Source organism: Schistocerca gregaria, chromosome 11, assembly GCF_023897955.1.
Source record: "Schistocerca gregaria isolate iqSchGreg1 chromosome 11, iqSchGreg1.2, whole genome shotgun sequence".
Classification (NCBI taxonomy): domain Eukaryota; kingdom Metazoa; phylum Arthropoda; class Insecta; order Orthoptera; family Acrididae; genus Schistocerca; species Schistocerca gregaria.
In genome coordinates, this window is record NC_064930.1 from 14,764,867 (window position 1) to 14,786,409 (window position 21,543).

The 21,543-nt window shown below is 45.4% G+C and overlaps 1 protein-coding gene across 1 annotated transcript in view; it reads right to left on the reverse strand.

Annotated features, from left to right (window-relative positions):
• LOC126295394 (uncharacterized) overlaps nucleotides 1-21,543 on the reverse strand; it is a 766,077-nt gene that overhangs the window by 132,816 nt on the left and 611,718 nt on the right. The window contains exons 6-7 of the mRNA XM_049987875.1: nucleotides 15,724-15,832; nucleotides 10,587-10,688 (exon numbers count right to left, since the gene is read on the reverse strand). Of these exons, the coding sequence (XP_049843832.1) occupies nucleotides 10,587-10,688; nucleotides 15,724-15,832 (211 nt within the window). The remainder of the gene's footprint in view (nucleotides 1-10,586; nucleotides 10,689-15,723; nucleotides 15,833-21,543) is intronic.

Sequence of the window (21,543 nt, forward strand, 5' to 3'; positions counted from 1 at the left end):
AAGACAGCGTCTTATTACATTTCAGAGTGTAGTTAACGTCAGATGTTACAGTTAAGATTAAATTTTCCTTGCAGATGTTGCTTTTATACAAAAAGGATCAGACGCTTGCTAGAGAGCAGCTGGCATTTCGAGGACAAGTGGACCACCTCCGCGCCAAACATTTCCATTGCCACATCTGTGTTTAAAGTAAATACATTGTGTCGACAGCACTGTCAGACGACTACTAAAGCACAGCATGTCCCTATCTTAGGAAGGTGCGCGTTTACCCACTGTCATCTTCAACAGCACCTCATCCGTACTCTTCATTAATTCCTTTCTCATCCTGACCGTCCTATAGCTGCTGGCGTCAAAGCACCCGCCGAAGATAGCTGATGGACACCTGCAACCGCCGTCCTGCATCAACGACACCACACTTCCTACACTGTCTGATATCCGTGCCCGTCCCTTTCCCACCACACACTGTGCTCGTCACCATTGACACCATCACCCTCTGTCCATATGTACCAACATCACCCACGTACATGGTCTGTGTGCTGCTGAACATTTCCTCAGTCAGCGTCCACCTGATTGCAAAGCTATGACATCCTTCCTACTCACCTTAATCAACTATATACTTACCAACAACTACATCACCTTTGAGGGGCAGACATACAAACAGATCAGGGTAAGGTCTTGGCAACCAGGATGGCTCTCCTTCCTATGAAGACCTCTTCATGGGTTGCTTGGAGGAGGCTCGCCAGGGGTCCACAAGTCTTCAGCCCCTGGCTTGGTTTAGATACATTGATGACACCTCTACAATAAGGACTCATGGTGAAGCGACCTGCTAAAATTCCTGGAATCTCTGAATACCTCCACCCAATTCAATTTCGCATGATCCTATTCCGAATGCCGTGGACTCTTCTTGATGTCGATCTCGTCCTCACCGCAGGCCAGCTGCACACTTCCGTCCACATTAAACCTACCAACAAGCAACAGTACTTACATTTTGATTGCTGCCATTCTTTCCACGTCAAATCTTCTCTCCCATGCACCCTTGGCATCCGAGGCAAACGTATTTGTTCTGATGCGAACTCTTTTCAGCAATACACCATCATTCTTGTCTCAGCCTTCACTGCATGTAATTACCCCACAAGCTTAGTTAAAAAGCAGATTTCCCAGGTCATCACATCCAATCCTGGTACTGCTGATCCTTCCTCAAAACAGCTTCACATCACACCAGTGGTGACTCAATATTATTCTGGTCTGCGATGTGTTAATCAGCTACTTCGACAGGGCCATGACTTCCTAAAATCATGCCCTGAAATGAGATCCATTCTGTCTGAAGTTTTGCCCACCACATCTAAAATAGCTTTCCGTCGCCATCCCTATCTCCTTAATATTCTTGTCAAAGCCTGTGCTCCTTCTGCATTCATCTCCCTATGCTATGGCTCCTACCCCTGTGAACGTCCCCACTATAAGACTTGCCCTATGCACCCTCCTACCACCACCTATAATAAATAGCCTTGTAAGTTGCAAAACAAATTTCTTTTCTTCAGAAACGCTTTCCTTCCCATTGCCAGTCTATATTTTATATCCTCTCTACTTCGACCATCATCAGTTATTTTTCTCCCCAAATAGCAAAACTCCTTTACTACTTTAAGTGTCTCTTTTCCTAATCTAATACCGTCAGTATCACCCGACTTAATTCGACTACATTTCATTATCCTCGTTTTGCTTTTGTTGGTGTTCATCTTATATCCTCCTTTCAAGACACTATCCATTCTATTCAACTGCTCTTCCAAGTCCTTTGGTGTCTCTGACAGAATTACAATGTCATAGGCGAACCTCAACGTTTTTATTTCTTCCCCATAGATTTTAATACCTACTCGGAATTTTGCTTTTGTTTGATTCACTGCTTGCTCAACATACAGATTGAATAACATCGGGGAGAGGCTACAACCCTGTCTCACTCCCTTTTCAACCACTGCTTCCCTTTCATGCCCCTCAACTCTTAGAACTGCAACTTGGTTTCTATACAAATTGTAAATAGCCTTTCTCTCCCAATATTTTACCCCTGCCGCCCTCAGAATTTGAAAGAGAGTATTCCAGTCAACATTGTCAAAAGCTTTCTCTAAGTCTACAACTGCTAGAAACGTAGGTTTGCCTTTCCTTAATCTAGCTTCTAAGATACGTCTTAGGGTCAGTATTGCCTCACGTGTTCCAAAACTTCTACGGAATTCAAACTGATCTTCCCCTAGGTCGGCTTCTACTAGTTTTTCTATTCGTCTGTAAATAATTCGCGTTAGTATTTTGCAGCCGTGACTTATTAAACTGATAGTTCGGTAATTTTGACATCTGTCAACACCTGTTTTCTTTGGGATTGGAATTATTAAGTTCTTCTTGCAGTCTGAGGGTATTTCTCCTGTCTCATACATCTTGCTCACCAGATGGTAGAGTTTTGTCAGGAGTGGCTCTCCCAAGCCCGTCAATAGTTCTAATGGAATGTTGTCTACTCCTGGGGCCTTGTTTCGACTCAGATATTTCAGTGCTCTGTCAGACTCTTCACGTAGTATCATATCTCCCATTTCATCTTGATCTACATCCTCTTCCATTTCCATAATATTGTCCTGAAGTACATCGCCTTTGTTATAGACCCTCTATATACTCCTTCCACCTTTCTGCTTTCCCTTCTTTGGTTAGAACTGGGTTTCCATCTGAGCTCTTAATATTCATACAATTGGTCCTCTTTTTTCCAAAGGTCTCTTTAATTTTCCTTTGGGCAGTATTTGTCTTACCCCTAGTGAGATAAGCCTCTACATCCTTACATTTATCCTCTAGCCATCCCTGCTTAGCCATTTTGCAGTGCCTGTCGATCTCATTTTTGAGGCGTTCGTATTCCTTTTTGCCTGCTTCATTTACTGCATTTTCATATTTTCTCGTTTCATCAGTTAAATTCAATATTTCTTCTGTTTCCCAAGGATTTCTACTAGCCCTCGTCCTTTTACTTACTTGAGGCTTCTTGTCACGGTCCGTGCGCCTCCCCCCGTAGGAGGTTTGAGTCCTCCCTCGGGTATGGGTGTGTGTGTGTCGTCCTTAGCGTAAGTTAGTTTAAGTAGTGCGTAAACTTAGGGACCGATGACCTCAGCAGTTTGGTCCTCTAAGACCTTACCACAAATTTACAAATTCTTAAGAGAATCCTCTGTAACTTGTTTATTATTGTTTCTTAAGACTACCCGCAATCACGTAGAATATCGTTAGGCCAAAAAAGCGTGGTCAAACATTTCGTGTTGGAGGTTTTAAAGCTTCTCAGAATTATAATTATGCCATTCCTGTACAGTAATTCCATCGTGGGATTTGTTGCTGATTATGTTCAGTCACCCAGAACAGACTCAGGCGGAAAAAGTGATACGATTTTGGACAACATTTCCGAAAACACTGTGCAGAAAGGTGTGCACTATTTAGCAGGTTTAATTTCCAATGGGCTTCCAGCAAACTGACCTAAATGAAGTGGTAAACCGCAAGTCTTCAAATACAAGCTGAAGGGTTTTGCTGGAGCCCACTCTTTCTACACGGTACACTCGTTCCTTACACAGATAAGATCTTTTCTGTGCATTGGGACGTTTCTTCATATACTCTGTCACAATTATTGTTCATGTATGACTAATTCATTACAATAATTAATACAGGCCAAAGAAATGGATTACAATTTGTACCATGGGCAGGATTCGAACCTGGTCCTTTTGTTTTGGGTTGTGGTCAGTGTTATACACTAAGTCGTGAATTTGTTTGTGTGTGGAACATACAACGTCATTTGATTAATATATCACCTATGTCTGAGGTACGGGCAGGAAAATCCCCTATTCGTTCAATGCAAACGTCCTATTCCAATGTTGGAGACCCTCTGCAATACTCAACCAAGTTAAGAATGGGAACATCGGAGTGAGGCGTCTATTGGCGTTTGTGTTAGGGAGGGAGATGTGCTATGGGAACCCATCAAGCTGTGTTAACTTAAAAATCTGGGTTACACTGGGTTACACTGCGGTTAGTCCTCTTGCGTAATGAGCAGAAGGCCTTGGTACAAGTTTTTATTCATTGCTTTACATGTATTCATTACCATAGACAAATTTCAGTCTCGAAATGTCTATGGGACATATTGCTGCTAAATTTTGTAATGAGCTTTCTGTAAAGAATGTACTGACTCGTCCCAAGTCCAAGTGGCTTGCACAGCCGTGTGGAACATGATAGTCAAAAAAATACATAAAGTGAAATCTATCTCAGCTTATCAATGCGTCTAATTTTCAACATCCTTCTACAATACAACATCTCTAACGCTTCTGTTTCCTGCATTTCTGGTTTTCCCACAGTCCGTGTTTAACTGCCATACAGTGCTGTCCTCCAGATGCTCATTCTCGAAATTTCTCCCTCAGCTTTGGACCATGTTTCGTACTAATAGACTTCTTCTGAATAGCAATGGCGTCTTGGCTTGCACCAGTCTGCTTATTATGGCTTTCTTGCTTTGTCTGTATTTGGTAGTTTCGTTTCAATGTAGCAGAATTCCTTCACTTCGTCTACTTTGTAGTCCCCAAATTTGAGGCTAACTTTATCCTCAATTTCATATCTATTGCTGCTAATCACTTCTGTGTTTCTTTGCTTAACGCGTGGTCAGTAGACTATTGATCTGCTCCGACAATCCATTGTGTCGAAACAAGCGGTGTATGATTTGAGTGCTAGAGAGGCGAGCAGGTGCGACGCCAGGTGTGCCGTGACTTACACCTGTTCACTGCTAGTATCGCCAAGTCACCACAACGCGTCTGAGCGTAGCACACAAGCATTGCAACATTATTTAAGAGTGGAATGGAAAGATAAAGTAGCTTTTCCAAACTTCGTAACCTTGTGGTTTAGTGTATTAATGTTTAAACTGTCAATTTCAAATTGATCACATGAATATTTTTCCCTAAATACATGGTTTTAAGAAAAAAATAAGTGGCGCTAAATAATAAAGCTGGGAACCCAAAAATTGGTAATATGTCAAAATTAACTGGTACAAGTCTGAACGTGATTGACCCAATATTTTGACCAGGATCCACGTTCCTAAGAAAAAAAATGAAGGTGCTGAATATTAGACTTAGAAATGTGAAATATTGTATGAAGGTTCAGTTCAACATAAAAGCATTATCTATGTTACCGCATTGAGCTACCTGAGAAATTTGCTGAAATCTAAATTTGGACCACAAATGCCCTTCTTTGTAGTAGATTAAGTAGCTGTTAATGCTAGAAAGATTTGGTTACAGCACGAGATGAAACCTATTAAATAATATAGCTATAACAAGTTTCAAGGCGTGGATGTAAATAATAGGTTTCTTAAAGTTGCAATTCAGAGGTCATGTTCCTCTATCAGTTCTAAAAATTGTAGACGGCAAAGGTTAACTGCAGGCGAGCTAAGACTTTTCCCCTGTGATTTTATCCAACTTAACCCTTGACTACTATAGTGAAACGCTCATACACTAATACTCTAGTGGGGTCTCAGAGTACCCCAATAACAAAAACGAAACAGTAATTTAAGGAAATTTTAATTTGAACTGCAGTTTTATCACTGAATATTATAAACGTTTTTACATATTTGAGATATGATTACAAACAATTTTGGCACACTGAAAATCTGTGGTTGGGGCAAATATGTTTTGAGCTTTTATCACACACTATTTTGGTTTTCTTGTTCACATGTAGCATCTTGCGTTCCTCGTGGGTTCTGGCTCTGAAAATGTAGAGGTAAGAGGAGTACCACCAAGTTTAACAACGTCTCTCAGTTCACTAGACAGGGTTCGGACATCTCGACGCTGTACATGGGGCTTTACTAAAGCCGTTCCAAGCCTCTGTAGCAATTCTCTTCTTTTTAAATCATTTGTTTCATCAAGTTGTCTGGTGCACTGAAGCAAGACAGCAGCATTGACTCGTGCTATGTTTAGAATGGCATAAAATACAGACATTGGCCATCTGCGTGTTCGCCGTGATAGCGAACAGTTGGCGCACGTTTGGTCCAGTCCGTCGACTCACCTGTTGTGGCATGGGAATCAATGATCATTTCAGGTTTTTTCTGTTGAGTACTAATTTTCTGATCGCGATGCATAGATGAAAGCAACACAACAGCTCGACCTTTCCGAGGAACATAAGAACAAATTGTCTTTCCTTCGTTATGCCTAAATAATGCACATTCTACTGGGCGCTTTCTGTTTGGTTTGAATTCTTCTGGGATCTGCGGTTTATTTTGCTTTAGAGTGCCTAAGACAGGCAACTTTTTGGCTTCTAGTTGATCACAGAGTTCAAGTGCCATGAACCAATTGTCTACTATCACTTGCCTATTGCTTCCCTCAACTGGTGTTATTAATTTCAAAACATCCTGTGTTGGGAGCGATAATGTACTTTTATTTGCCCCGTTTCCTGTGTAAACAAATGCATTGCCTAAATAGAATGTTCGTGAGTCAAAAAGGCACATAACTTTGAGGCCGTATTTGGCTGGCTTCTTGGGCATATACATGCGAAATTTGCACTTACCACGAAAGGGTACTAACATTTCATCGATTGTCACGTTCGCCTTTGGAGTATAATACTTTTGAAATTTGTCTATAAAGAGTTCCCACACATCTCTAATAGCTGCAAGCCTGTCATCAGCCTTCCTAGCATCTCATCCTGCAGCACAATCGAATCAGAAACAAAACAAAATGAATAAAAAATCTCTGAACGCGCAGAGTGGCTCGAAACACATCACGACCAGTTCCATCATTAGCAAAAAGTCCAACAAGATTTTCGTGATTTGATTTCATCACTCCACATAAATAATGCAGACCCAGGAATTCTCTCTATTCTATTATATCTAGCGGCTTTATGAACGCTGGCTTAGGAGCTCTGTATTTGTTTGACATGTAATGTATTTTGACATTTGTACTGACAAGTATTAGTTTCAATAAATCTTCACTAATGAACAGTTCCCTAGCAGATAATACGTCAGCTGAATCAACCGTTTTCGCTTCACGTTTACCACCTGGAAGATGACTAACTATATTGTGAGCACGGGTACGAGTTGCAGGAGGAGCTCTTTTTGACCACTTGTAGCAATGCTTTTCTCCAAAAAAAATATTTGTCAGCGGAAGGTCTAATACACGCCTCTTCAAGACTACTTTCTGATGAGCTTCAGAGGTGGAATCATGATCACTTAGTATAAATTCATCCTCATCTGCTGTGGTTTCGTCATTAGGTTGCAAAAACGCAGGATGATTCACTACTCTTTCCGACTTGTCGTCTGTTAATGACTTCGATGATGCCATTCTGAAAAATAATGCATTCATACTCACATAACCTTAACAATTAACGTTATCATGGAAAGTGGGCTGTTTTCGAAGCACTCTAAGATTTCTGTCGCGTAAAACACTAACTGAGATAGTAAAAAACAACTTCCGTTAATACTTTGGTGGGGTATTTTGAGACCACTTTTCCTTCATCTCACACAATAATACGGGAAACATCGTATTCAACACTCCGCCTTAAAAGGCAGCACTTCACACAGGATTACCAAGAACACAGGTGCCATCTGTTGTTCCGTTCACGTACTATGTATTGTATTCTATCGTCTGGGGTTCTCCGGGACTACACTAGAGCAGTTAAGAGTTAACTACACTCCTGGAAATTGAAATAAGAACACCGTGAATTCATTGTCCCAGGAAGGGGAAACTTTACTGACACATTCCTGGGGTCAGATACATCACATGATCACACTGACAGAACCACAGGCACATAGACACAGGCAACAGAGCATGCACAATGTCGGCACTAGTACAGTGTATATCTACCTTTCGCAGCAATGCACGCTGCTATTCTCCCATGGAGACGATCGTAGAGATGCTGAATGTAGTCCTGTGGAACGGCTTGCCATGCCATTTCCACCTGGCGCCTCAGTTGGACCAGCGTTCGTGCTGGACGTGCAGACCGCGTGAGACGACGCTTCATCCAGTCCCAAACATGCTCAATGGGGGACAGATCCGGAGATCTTGCTGGCCAGGGTAGTTGACTTACACCTTCTAGAGCACGTTGGGTGGCACTGGATACATGCGGACGTGCATTGTCCTGTTGGAACAGCAAGTTCCCTTGCCGGTCTAGGAATGGTAGAACGATGGGTTCGATGACGGTTTGGATGTACCATGCACTATTCAGTGTCCCCTCGACGATCACCACAGGTGTACTGTCAGTGTAGGAGATCGCTCCCCAAAACATGATGCCGGGTGTAGGCCCTGTGTGCCTCGGTCGTATGCAGTCCTGATTGTGGCGCTCACCTGCACGGCGCCAAACACGAATACGACCATCATTGGCACCAAGGCAGAAGCGACTCTCATCGCTGAAGACGACACGTCTCCATTCGTCCCTCCATTCACGCCTGTCTCGACACCACTGGAGGCGGGCTGCACGATGTTGGGGCGTGAGCGGAAGACGGCCTAACGGTGTGCGGGACCGTAGCCCAGCTTCATGGAGACGGTTCCGAATGGTCCTCGCCGATACCCCAGGAGCAACAGTGTCCCTAATTTGCTGGGAAGTGGCGGTGCGGTCCCCTGCGGCACTGCGTAGGATCCTACGGTCTTGGCGTGCATCCGTGCGTCACTGCGGTCCGGTCCCAGATCGACGGGCACGTGCACCTTCCGCCGACCGCTGGCGACAACATCGATGTACTGTGGAGACCTCACGCCCCACGTGTTGAGCAATTTGGCGGTACGTCCACCCGGCCTCCCGCATGCCCTGATACGCCCTCGCTCAAAGTCCGTCAACTGCACATACGGTTCACGTCCACGCTGTCGTGGCATGCTACCAGTGTTAAAGACTGCGATGGAGCTCCGTATGCCACGACAAACTGGCTGACACTGACGGTGGCGGTGCACAAATTCTGTGCAGCTAGCGCCATTCGACGGCCAACACCGCGGTTCCTGGTGTGTCCGCTGTGCCGTGTGTGTGATCTTTGCTTGTACAGCCCTCTTGCAGTGTCCGGAGCAAGTATCGTGGGTCTGACACACCGGGGTCAATGTGTTCTTTTTCGATTTCCAGGAGGATATATTCATACAAAAGATACGAAGATTCTAAATTGATTCATGAGATTGTTATTAAATATGGGTGTGAGAAAGCGACCGTTTAGAGGCTGCTACTGTGGGCGTAGAGCGGATAACAGCTGGTGTTGCCTTGCCCGTCCACTGCCCACTATATATATACAGCCCAGGAGGCAACATTAGTCTTCACTTCGCACCCAGCTACCGCACCTCTAACGAATTTCATTTCTTTTGTCTGAATCCGGCTCTCAAGCTTCTTGATAAGCACCCAGGTTTCAGTTACATAGAGCAGTGTGGGAACTGCAACAATTTTGTAAAATTTAGCTTCAGTGCCTTTCCTGGTAATGTTTTTTAGGTTTCTGTTAACCGTTCCACATACCCAGCTGAATTTAGGAAGATTAATTTCAATATACGTCCTGTAGCCATATGTCATTTCACATCCGAGGTAAGGGAAATGGTCTAATTGCTCTAAAATCTTATGATCTATCATTGTTTTGGTTCTGACTGGTGCTTCCCTCATGAAGGCCATTGTCACACTTTTTTCTTTTGAAATTTCTATGTTACATTTTGCCCCTGTTTGTTTTAGCGAGTAGATTCCTTTCTGGCGGTCTTTCCTCATCTGCTAGAGTCAGTGCATCACCAGCATATAGGAAAGTATTTAAAAGAATGTTGCTACCTAGCCTGATGACTTTCTGAATTTCTGATTTCCATATACGTATTATTTCATTAATGTAGATGTTGAACAAGTTGGAGAGATGGAGCAGCCTTGTCTTACCCCTTCATTAGTTGTTTTACCATTGAGATCCAGAATGATATTTAAGTCTTCGTATACAGTTTTTATCGCTAGGCTGTTACTAAACGTATTTTTTCAGTAATAATAGGAAGGAAACTAGTGACGACCGTACACCGTCCTGGATCGCCTAGATTTCGCGGAAGTAACTGTTAGGTTAAAAAATCCGCGTAGCAGGTGGTGTCAATTATTTTCCACTTTTGTGAAGACCGATTATTTTGATCATCAGTAATCAGGGTGAAAGACAATTTGGTAGGAACTTACCGCAGAGGTTGCCTCTGAACTGCTCATTGTGCTGTTTAGTATAGAGAGATGTATTATTAGTGTTAACACAATGAATATTACTTTGTTGTGCGTGAGAAACTTTACCAAATATATCAATCAAACCAGAACTCAAAATCTTCATTTATAATGACAGTACCGATATCGCTGAGGAAATAGAGAAGAGAAACTTTTCTTGTAGTGGGCTGGGCTAGAATGTGGACTTGCAGACTGGGGACTATGGTCAGTATGTGCTCCATCGCTTTCTGGCTCACCACAGAAATAGTTTCCAGGCTCTAGTGAAGAAGGCGAACAATACTGCAAATTTCCTGCTACTTATGATTTATGATGTATTGCTAATATGTTATTGTTATTAACCCGCCGCCCCACACCGTGAATATCTTTCTTACTTTTTATGCAGAACAGATGTTCATAAAGAAACCAAAAGAGTCCAGACGGAGACGGTGGCCTACCTGGGTGAGCTGGAAGAAGGCGAGCTGGATGAGGCAGAAGGCTGACGTCACGCAGGGGAATCCCACGTCCCAGAGCACCGAGCCGATGACGCGGGGCATCGTCTGCAACAGAGGCAGGGGGAGCGGACAGTGCGGACAGGCAGGGGGCAGCGGCGCTCCTGGAGAGGGAGCACGCCGTCCTACGTCAACCTGTGTTTGCTCTCCGGTTCCAGCCACGATGCAGCGGTCCCTCGACCAACTGTATACTGCGTGCAGAATGACATTTTCACTCTGCAGCGGAGTGTGCCCTGATACGAAGTTTTCTGGCAGTCTGAAACTGTGTGCCGGACCGAGATTCGAACTCGGGACCATTATCTTTCGCGGGCAAGTGCTCTAGCGTCTGAGCTACCCATGCACGACTCACGCCCCGTTCTCACAGCTTTACGTCTGCCAGTACCTCGCCTCCTACCTACTAAACTTTACAGAACCTCTCCTGCGAACCTTGCAGAACTAGCAAAGGTCCCGAGTTCGAGTCTCGGTCCGGCATACGGTATACAGGGCGATCCTCGAAGTTCTACAAGTAAAACCAAGAAAATCCATATTTACATAGGTCCACAAATTTTTAGTTACTGACATAAGGCTAATAAAAAAATTGTCTGAAATATAGCAACTATGCTAATTTGAAGCCTTCGCAAAACTGTACGAGGTTAAACTAAAGAACGATTTCGGTTTATGTTGTTGTTGGTCATCTGGTGCATCTAATACACTACTGGCCATTAAAATTGCTACAGCATTGGACAAATATATTATACTAGAACTGACATGTGATTACATTTTCATGCAATTTTGGTGCATCGATCCTGAGAAATCATTACCCAAAACAACCACCTCTGGCCATAATAACGGCCTTGATACGCCTGGGCATTGAGTCAAACACAGCTTGGACGGCGTGTACATGTACAGCTGCCCATTCAGCTTCAACACAATACCACAGTTCATCAAGAGTAGTGACCGGCGTATTGTGATGAGCCCGTTCCTCGGCCACCATTGACCAGACGTTTCAGTTAGTGAGAGATGTGGAGAATGTGCTGGCCAGGGCAGCAGTCGAACATGTCCTGTATCTAGAAAGGCTCGTACAGGACCTGCAAGATGCGGTCGTGCATTATCCTGCTGAAAAGTAGGGTTTCGCAGGGATCGAATGAAGGGGAGAGCCACGGGACGTAACAAATCGGAAATGTAATATCCGCTGTTCAAAGTGCCATCAAACAAGAGGTGACCGAGACGTGTAGCAATTGCGCCCCATACCATCACACCGGTTGATGCGAGAGTATGGTGATGACGAATACACGCTTGCAATCTTGTTCACCGCGGTGTCGTCAAACACGGATGCGACCATCACGATGCTGTAAACAGAACCTGGATTCATCCGATAAAATGACATTTCGCCATTCGTGCCCCCAGGTTCGTCGTTGAGTACACCATCGCAGGAGCTCCTGCCTGTGATGCAGCGTCAAGGGTAACCGCAGCCAATGTTTCCGAGCTGATTGTCCATGCTGCTGCAAACGTCGCCGAACTGTTCGTGTAGACGGATGTTGTCTTACAAACGACCCCATCTGTTGACTCAGGGATCGAGACGTGGCTGCAGTCATACGGATAAGGTTCCTGTCATCTCGACTGCTAGTGATATGAGGCCGTTGGTATCCAGCACGGCGTCCCGTATTACCCTCCTGAACGCACCGATTCCATATTCTGCTAACAGTCATTGGATCTCGACCAACGCGAGCAGAAATGTTGAGATACGATAAACCGCAATCACGATAGGCTACCATCCGACGTTTATCGAAGTCGGAAATGTGATGATACGCATTTCTCCTCCTTACACGAGGCATCACAACAACGTTTTACCAGGCAAAGCCGGTCAACTGCTGCTCGTGTATGAGAAATCGGTTGCAAACTTTCCTCATTTCAAGACGTTGTATGTGTCGCCACTGGCGCCAGCATTGTGTGAATGCTATGAAAAGCTAATCATTTGCATCTCACAGCATATTCTTCCTGTCGGTTAAATTTCACGTCTGTAGGACGTCATCTAGGTGGTGTTGCAATTTTAATGGCCAGTAATGTCCCAGACGTATAACTGCAGTAGTTTCCCACAACATCGAGTTATTGTACAACTAAATTCGTGTACTTTCCATTAAGAATGTAGAAAGTTTTATGTCACTGTTGACAATCGTTAGTGAGTTGTTTCAGTCGTTTCCTATCCTTGAAACGAGTTAGTTTTCTGTATTCTTCAGTGACAGCAGAGAAACCTCATTCTAGCTGTTGTAGTTTGCAGATTGTTTATGAAATAAACAAAAGCTCTCCACCTGCAGGCCACAAGTGGCCCACTGGTACCACCGACCGCCGTGTCGTCCTCGGCTGAGGATGCGGCTAGGAGGCTCATGGGGTCAGCACACCGCTCTCCCGGTCGTTGTGATGGTTTTATTTGACCGGAGACGCTACCATTCGGTCGAGTAGTTCCTCAATGGCGTCACGAGGCTGAGTGCACCCCGAAAAACAGTAACAGCGCATGTCGGCCCGGATGGTCACCCATCCAAGTGCGGGCCACGCCCGAGAGCGCTTTACTTTGGTGATCTGATGGGAACCGGTGCATCCACTGCGGCAAGGCCGTGGCCTATTTATGAAACAAAGATGCCTTTCTTATTTACGACCAAGGAATACCCCGATATGGAGTTTATTTATGGCAAATGTGACGCTAATGGTTCAAATGGCTCTAAGCACTATGCGACTTAACTTCTGAGGTCATCAGTCGCCTATAACTTAGAACCAATTAAACCTAACTAACCTAAGGATATCACACATATCCATGCCCGAAGCAGTATTCGAACCTGCGACCGTAGTGGTCGCTCGGTGCCAGACTGTACCGCCCAGAACCGCACGGCCACTCCGGCCGGCTGTGATGGTAATACTATGGCTCCAAATATCGCCTACGTTATCGAACTCGGAGGATTCCGAATGCATGAACCATTAAGGGAGTGTTTCGAATGTTACGGGAGACAGGTTCTCTACCTGGCGTTCATAATTAGTACGAGCGCTCGATACGTGAAGACGATGGTGACGATATTATGGATGCAGTTCAACGTAGCCAGGGTAGAAGTACACTTTGCACCTCTCAACGATGTGGCATTTCACAATCTAAGGTATGGCGTACACTGAAGCACAATAATCTGTATCCTTACTACAAACACAAAATCCATCCTTCACATCCGGAAAATCCTATCCTTTATTATGTTATTACCATAGTTTTTCTAAAATTAAATTCTTTACAACTTGTGTTGAAATTTGTGCAACTGTCTAGGATTTAAAATACAAATTGGGCCAACTAGTTAATAAATTCAAAGTTTTACAAAATTACGTCTTTGCTTCTCTTGATGTCCTCGAAAACTACTGCAGATACAAGTCTGGGACGTGTCCTATTAGATTCACCAGACCAGTAACAACTAAATAAGTGAAACCGTGCTTTACTTTAAACTCGTACAGTGTTGTGATGGTTTCGTATTACAATGGTGCTAAATTTCAGAAAAAAATTTTTATTAGCCGTAACTGTACATTTGCGGGACTATGTTTATATGTTTTTCTTCAGTTTTACATGTAGAATCATTTGCATATGATCGTGAATCACCCTATATAGTCATAGCCTGTGTTACACCGGAAATTTATGTGGCTGAAACGTTTCCATTAATGTAGGGGGCATTTTGAATTCAATTTCTGTCAAAAAGAAATGTGCTTCTATGGTAAAAGACGGGTTTTTGGAACGTCGGCATGGCGTCGACAACGATACCCGCCCATGGATCGTTTCGACACTCTGAGAGTAAAACATTTGAATACAAGCTGCAGAACTTTTTACTGCACATTTCAAGAACTACACACTTTTACGATAATGAAAATCTTTACGATTAACTGCAACATTTCGGACTTGCCCAAATAGTTTTTCAATTCGTTTTGTTCTTTTGGTTATCTCATGAGACTGTAAGCGACAGCATTATCTGTACAATGCATATTTTTTTGGATACGGTCCGACTTTAGCAAAACACAATTTTATTTTTTAACCCAAACATGTTTCACTGCAGTTGCTGCATCTTCAGCGGGGTTTTATATTATGTCTGTTAAAGAATGTTCTTTACTCTTTGTATACATGTAAATATTAGTTTTTAAGTCGTAATTACAGATATTCGAAAAACACATAAAATTATGAATGTATTATGTCTCTACAGTGGCTGTTTTGTTTCACAGTTTGTCATCTGTAACCACTTACACTTTGAAGTAGACAAATTATTTAACCCAAAATTACGATTTGAAAATTGTTATGGCTATGCCTGAAATTAATTAATTCTGTATGTGTGTGTGTGTGTGTGTGTGTGTGTGTGTCTATTTACATTATGTTTCACTTACATAGTCATTTTCCTCATCTTCATCACGTGTGAAAGAAACACTTCATATTAAGCTGTCACTGTTTCACTATTTACCAGGTGTAAAAATAAACATGGCGGACAGAGGTACAGTTGGAGGTGAAAAACAAGATGGATGGACAGTGGAACAGTGGAAGGTGTTCCTGACAGTGATTCTAAAACTTTCAGTCGTGTCTGTGCTTTTTTGCTTGTGTGTGTGTGTGTGTGTGTGTGTGTGTGTGTGTGTGTGCGTGGGAGTGGGAGAGCGAGAGAGAGCTAGAGAGAGGGTTTGACGATTTTTCATTATTATTACTGTATTACTGTTATTCCTTTGGTGTGTGTCTGGGAAAACGGAGAGAGAGAGAGAGAGAGAGAGAGAGATAGAGAGAGAGAGAGAGAGAGAGGGAGAGTGACAGTAGGTTTGATTTTCTTTTTTTTTCTTTGTATGTGTGTGTGTGGGGAGGGGGGGGTTGAGAGCTCTATACGTTGGACTTGTCTAATATTTACTTGAGGGCAGAGAACAGAGTTCCATTGCAGAGAGCTGTGTATTCATTTATCACTTGTTGTGGGGGACTGTTGCTCATTTGAGCACTGTGTGTGTGCAGACTCTTTTCTCACACACACACACACACACACATGCACACATACGCACAGTGTTCTTAAACCTTGCTTAGGAAGATCAGCATGCACAGAGCTACATGATGCAGGCTCACCTCCTTGAGGTTGTAGGGGTCTATGAAGAGGCAGCCAGCCCTGGAAGCGCCGAGAAGACACAGGAAGCCGTTGATGGACGACATGAAGGGGCGCGCCGAAATCAGCGACCTGCAACAATGCAGGAGGTTCCGAGTCTGCACAGAACGTTCTGCCAGTAGGATTCACCTAGCCTACTGAATACGGCACCTGACTTTCATCAAGTATCGCATTTCTTCCAAGCTCTTCAAGGATACTGCTATAGTACTGCAGTTGTCTGTGTGCAAGTGTAAGCTGTCACCAGCACTCAGGTCGGCAAAGATGGATAGTAGGCGCTGCATCAAGTGCGCCCATCACAAGAGAGGCCAAAGACAGACCAGCAAGCAATTGGCCGCCAACGCCCTGTGGACCGCCAGTGTTCAGATTGCTGCCGCCGACCGGAGGGCGCAGTCAGGCTCACCTCAGTCTCAATCATTAGTTTGTGGACTAACTCCCATCCTAACTGGCATCTGTCAGTACATTGCGACCAGCGTAGTGTTTGTGTCAGGACTTGTACTTCACCAGCAGTGAGGCTAGCGTAGACTGTTATGGAAGATCTTGTACGACTCTTAAGGTAAGTAGCTTCGCGTTTATGTAAACGAAGTATCCTGTTAATACATGTGTGCAACTGTGTTGCAGGAAGAGGATACTGGCCACCTAACAACATCCTCTCCCTTAATTCCTATGGTGAAAGACCCAACAGTGGCCAGGAACATACAGAACTCTCTGCAAAACTTGACCAGTTCTGCAGAATACTGCGGAGGAAACGAGAATAATCGAGAAAATTGCACTCTCGTAACAAAATTTATTTGACAGTTGGCGAAAAAAATTTTGATCAGTATTCCTAATAACTCGCCAAGAGTTCCACAGCTGAATTTTGAGCTACTGCCATCGTAGTAGTTGACGAAATACAGGATGTCCTTAAATTGAGTTTACAACCTCAGACTTTAATAACTATAAAAGTATACCAGTCATTAACAAATGGTTTGCTCTCTGTGAAGCAATTTTCACTCAAAATTGAAGTTGAAATGCTGATAAAATATGGATGACAAAGGAGAAAGTTCACTGAGGGGTGTAGTTAATACAGACGACGTGTGATAGTGAGTTCCACGAAACTTTGGATCATGGTGTGGAAGCCAACGAGCGTCCCAACCAACTGCTTGGACTGGCAATACGTAGAAACAAATAGAGTTTTCCACAAAAATGTTGTGGGTCGCCAATATGTTTCAGACGCCTACGTGGACAAGGTGAGGCATGCGTTTTCGAGGAGTCTGACAACAACGATGCACACAGTGGCCAGAAAGTTGGAAATAAGACGGGCAATAGTAGATAATGTCTTGCATGAGAGTTTTTGGCTACATCCCTATAAGATACAGATCCATCAGGCTTCAGGCATTAAACTCACTGCACGTAAAGTTTATAGTGGATATGCTAGGCAAGACTGATGCAAACATTTCTTGTAAAAGATTTGTTTCTCCCTTGAGGTACTGTTTTATGTATCTGGCAAACTGAATCGTCACAACATTGGCACATGGGGTTAACAGAACCCTCTTGTTAGATGTGAACTGGAAAGAGAAGCCCCAAGGTCAAAGTTTGGTGAAACATGTTGCACAGTTGCATCTGTGATCCTGTTTTTGTCATCGAATCTGCTTGTACCTGAACATGTTACAGGTGTGCCACAATTGTAACACCTGATAACGGATGCCATTTTCCTGCAGGGTGGAGCACCAACCATTGCTCCCTATATGTCCATCAGCTTCTAGATGAAAACTTTCCATATAGATGTTTTTGAACGAGGTGAAGAAATTGCCACGATCTCCTGACCTCACGCCACTAGACATCTGCCTGTGGGGTTTTGTAAAGGATCTGCTCGAGCAAACCGAGGTTAGAGGTCAACATGACTTGGAGGCACGCATTCGCGGTGTTTTTGAATGCGTCGCCTTGGAGTTCTTGGGGCATATGGGGAGAAAAACGAGTTTCCGACCAGACATTACCCGTGCAGGGGCGCATTGAGGTCTGAGTTTGCCGGAACCAGACTTTATGAGCTACCTTCAGACATGTTAAAACAATTCGTTAATAGCTGGTATAGTTTTAAAAGTATTTAAGTCTTAACCTGTAAAGATAAGTTTATAGGCAGGCTATACTTGCCGGAAGAACGGCTGGATTACTCCATTTTTGTGGCGCGCTATACGGGAAGATTGGAGGAATTCTTCGGAAACGTCCGCTCACCGGGCACCTCGGAGAACGGAAATAGGGGTGTACAAGATCCTCTCTGGTGTCGGAAGGCGCGCGGAAGTTGAATACGCGCCAGAGGGTACGGACTTGGGGTGTCTGTTCTCCTGCGCCCGCCTGCGTGTGAGTGGGCCATTTACCCGTACCACGTGACACGCGCGGCCAATCGCGTTTTCCGCGGTCCTGTATTTAGGCGGCAGCGCGCCGCTACCGCGGCAGTCTGGTACTCGCCTTAGGTCGTGCGTGAATGTCGGCCGCACTGCGCTCCAGCTCCGAGTCAACAACTTTCGTTGTAAAGGGCTCCCTGCATTACTGCCTCAGCTCAGTCCTCGCTCAATTGCCTCGTGGTGTGACCTCGTCGGTCGCAGTGTCTGTCGTCCCGTGCTCCTTCGGCTGCCCTGTCTGTTCGTTGTTAGCTATACCTGCAACCTGGCGGCTTTACGTCTCCACTCTCTGCCATGCACTGCTCGCCGGTTGCTCGCGGCTGTAACATACTCACCCAGCATGATGGTGACGTACATAGGCCAAACGCAGTATCCTTTCGAAAATCGTCGCCGAGTACAGCGAAGGCATGGCGGACTACGTCCGGCTAAAGGGTCCGCCGTCGCAGAAGTACGCGGTTCGGAATACGCTGGCTTCTAACTTCTGGGACTGTGCAATTCCACTACTGGCCATTAAAACTGCTACACCAAGAATAAATGCAGATGATAAATGGGTATTCATTGGACAAATATATTATACTGGAACCGACATTTGATTATATTTTCACACAATTTGAGTGCATAGATCTTGAGAAATCAGTACCCAGAACAACCACCTCTGACCATAGTAACGGCCTCGATACGCCTGGGCATTGAGTCAAACAGTGCTTGGATAGCGTGTACAGGTACAGCTGTCCATGCAGCTTCAACTCGATACCACAGTTCATCAAGAATAGTGACTGGCGTATTGTGAGTAGCCAGTTACTCGGCCACCATTGACGAGACGTTTTCAACTGGTGAGAGAACTGGAGAACGTGCTGGCCAGGGCAGCAGTCGAACATTGTCTACATCCAGAAAGGCCCGCACAGGACCTGCAACAGGCGGGCGTGCATTATCCTGCTAGTACGCACAGCAGGAAGATCGCACCACCGCCAGCGCTCTCGGCCTGGAAAACGCGTGACTCGGGAGACAGACGCAAGCATTCACGCTCAGTAGGGTTTCGCAGGGATCGAATGGAGGTAGAGCCACGGCTCGTAACACATCTGAAACGTGACTTCCACTGTTAAAGTGCCGTGAATACGAACAAGAGGTGACAGAGGTGTGTAACCATCACACAGGGTGATATACCAGTATGGCGATGACGAATACAAGCTTCCATTTGTGCGTTCACTGCGATGTCGCCAAACACGGAAGCGACCATCGTGATGCTGTAAACAGAACTGGATTCATCAGAAAAAATGACTTTTTCGCATTCGTTCACCCAGGTTCGTCGTTGAGTACACCACCGCAGGCGCTCCTGTCTGTGATGCAGCGTCAAAGGTAACCTCAGCCACGGTCTCCGAGCTGATAGTCCGTGCTTCTGCAAACGTCGTCCAAGTGTTTTTGGAGATGGTTGTCGTCTTGCAAACGTCCCCATCTGTTGACTCGGGGATCGAGACGTGGCTGCCCGATCCGTTAGAGCCATTTAGATTAGATGCCTTTCATCTCGACTTCTAGTGATACGAGGCCGTTGGGATCCAGCATGGCGTTCCCTATTACCCTCCTGAACCTACCGATTCCATATTCTGGCAACAGTCATTGGAGCTCAACCAACGGGGCAGCAATGTCGCGATACGTCGAACCACAATCGCGATATGCTACAATCAGACTTTTATCGAAGTCGGAAACGTGATGGTACGCATTTCTCCTCCTTACACGAGGCATCAAAACAACGTATCACCAGGCAATGCTGGTCAGCTGCTATTTCCGTATGAGTAATTGGTTGGAAACTTTCCTCGTGTCAGCACGTTGTAGGTGTCGCTATCGGCGCCAACCTTGTGTGAACGCTATGAAAATCTAATCATTTGCATATTCTTCCTGTCGGTTAAATTTGGTGTCTCTAGTTCGTCATCTTCGTGGTGTAGCAATTTTAATGGCCAGTAGTGTAAACAATTTATCGAGACTCGAGTAAGTGAGCCGGCCATCACTCGTGGGATGGCTACATGGCCGGTAAGTCCTGGGACCCCGCGCGGAGTGCGACTGAGAAGTGTCGGTGCCCGTCCCGCAGTGGACAGCGGCGAGACTCTCTGGCTGGCGGACTCGGTGCGCGGAGCAGGAGGTATCTGCCCTGCGCCAGCTGTGAGGCTTTCAGTTCGTCAGCGCGTCTGATGACCGCAATGTTGAACTCTGCCTCTTGCACAGACACCCAGCTGATCACCTCTGAACAACAATGGCGAGAAAAGACCTCAACACATAAAAGTAATTATACTAGAGTAATAAAACTGGGGTAATATATTTGTCTAGGAAACATGTCTAAGTGACTAACATTGCGAGGTCACAGGTCAATGTAAGCTCAAGATAAGCTGTGGCAAATGGAGAATACTGGTGCATTAATAACCGCTATAACCGCCACGATGTTGAATGTAAGAAGCAAACGTGCATGAATTGTGTTGTACAGGTGACAGACGTTACTTTCTGGCATACATTTCCATACCCGCTGCACTTGGTCGCTCGATACAGGGACAGTTAAGGCTAATACACTCCTGGTAATGGAAAAAAGAACACATTGACACCGGTGTGTCAGACTCACCATACTTGCTCCGGACACTGCGAGAGGGCTGTACAAGCAATGATCACACGAACGGCACAACGGACACACCAGGAACTGCGGTGTTGGCCGTCGAATGGCGCTAGCTGCGCAGCATTTGTGCACCGCAGCCGTCAGTGTCAGCTAGTTTGCCGTGGCATACGGAGCTCCATCGCAGTCTTTAACACTGGTAGCATGCCGCGACAGCGTGGACGTGAACCTATGTGCAGTTGACGGACTTTGAGCGAGGGCGTATAGTGGGCATGCGGGGGGCCGGGTGGGCGTACCGCCGAATTGCTCAACACGTGGGGCGTGAGGTCTCCGCAGTACATCGATGTTGTCGCCAGTGGTTGGCGGAAGGTGCACGTGCCCGGACCGCAGCGTCGCACGGATGCACTCCAAGACCGTAGGATACTACGCAGTGCCGTAGGGGACCGCACCGCCACTTCCCAGCAAATTAGGGACACTGTTGCTCCTGGGGTATCGGCGAGGACCATTCGCAACCGTCTCCATTAAGCTGGGCTACGGTCCTGCACACCGTTAGGCCGTCTTCCGCTCACGCCCCAACATCGTGCAGCCCGCCTCCAGTGGTGTCGCGACAGGTGTGAATGGAGGGACGAATGGAGTCGTGTCGTCTTCAGCGATGAGAGTCGCTTCTGCCTTGGTGCCAATGATGGTCGTATGCGTGTTTGGCGCCGTGCAGGTGAGCGCCACAATCAGGACTGCATACGACCGAGGCACACAGGGCCAACACCCGGCATCATGGTGTGGGGAGCGATCTCCTACACTGGCCGTACACCTTTGGT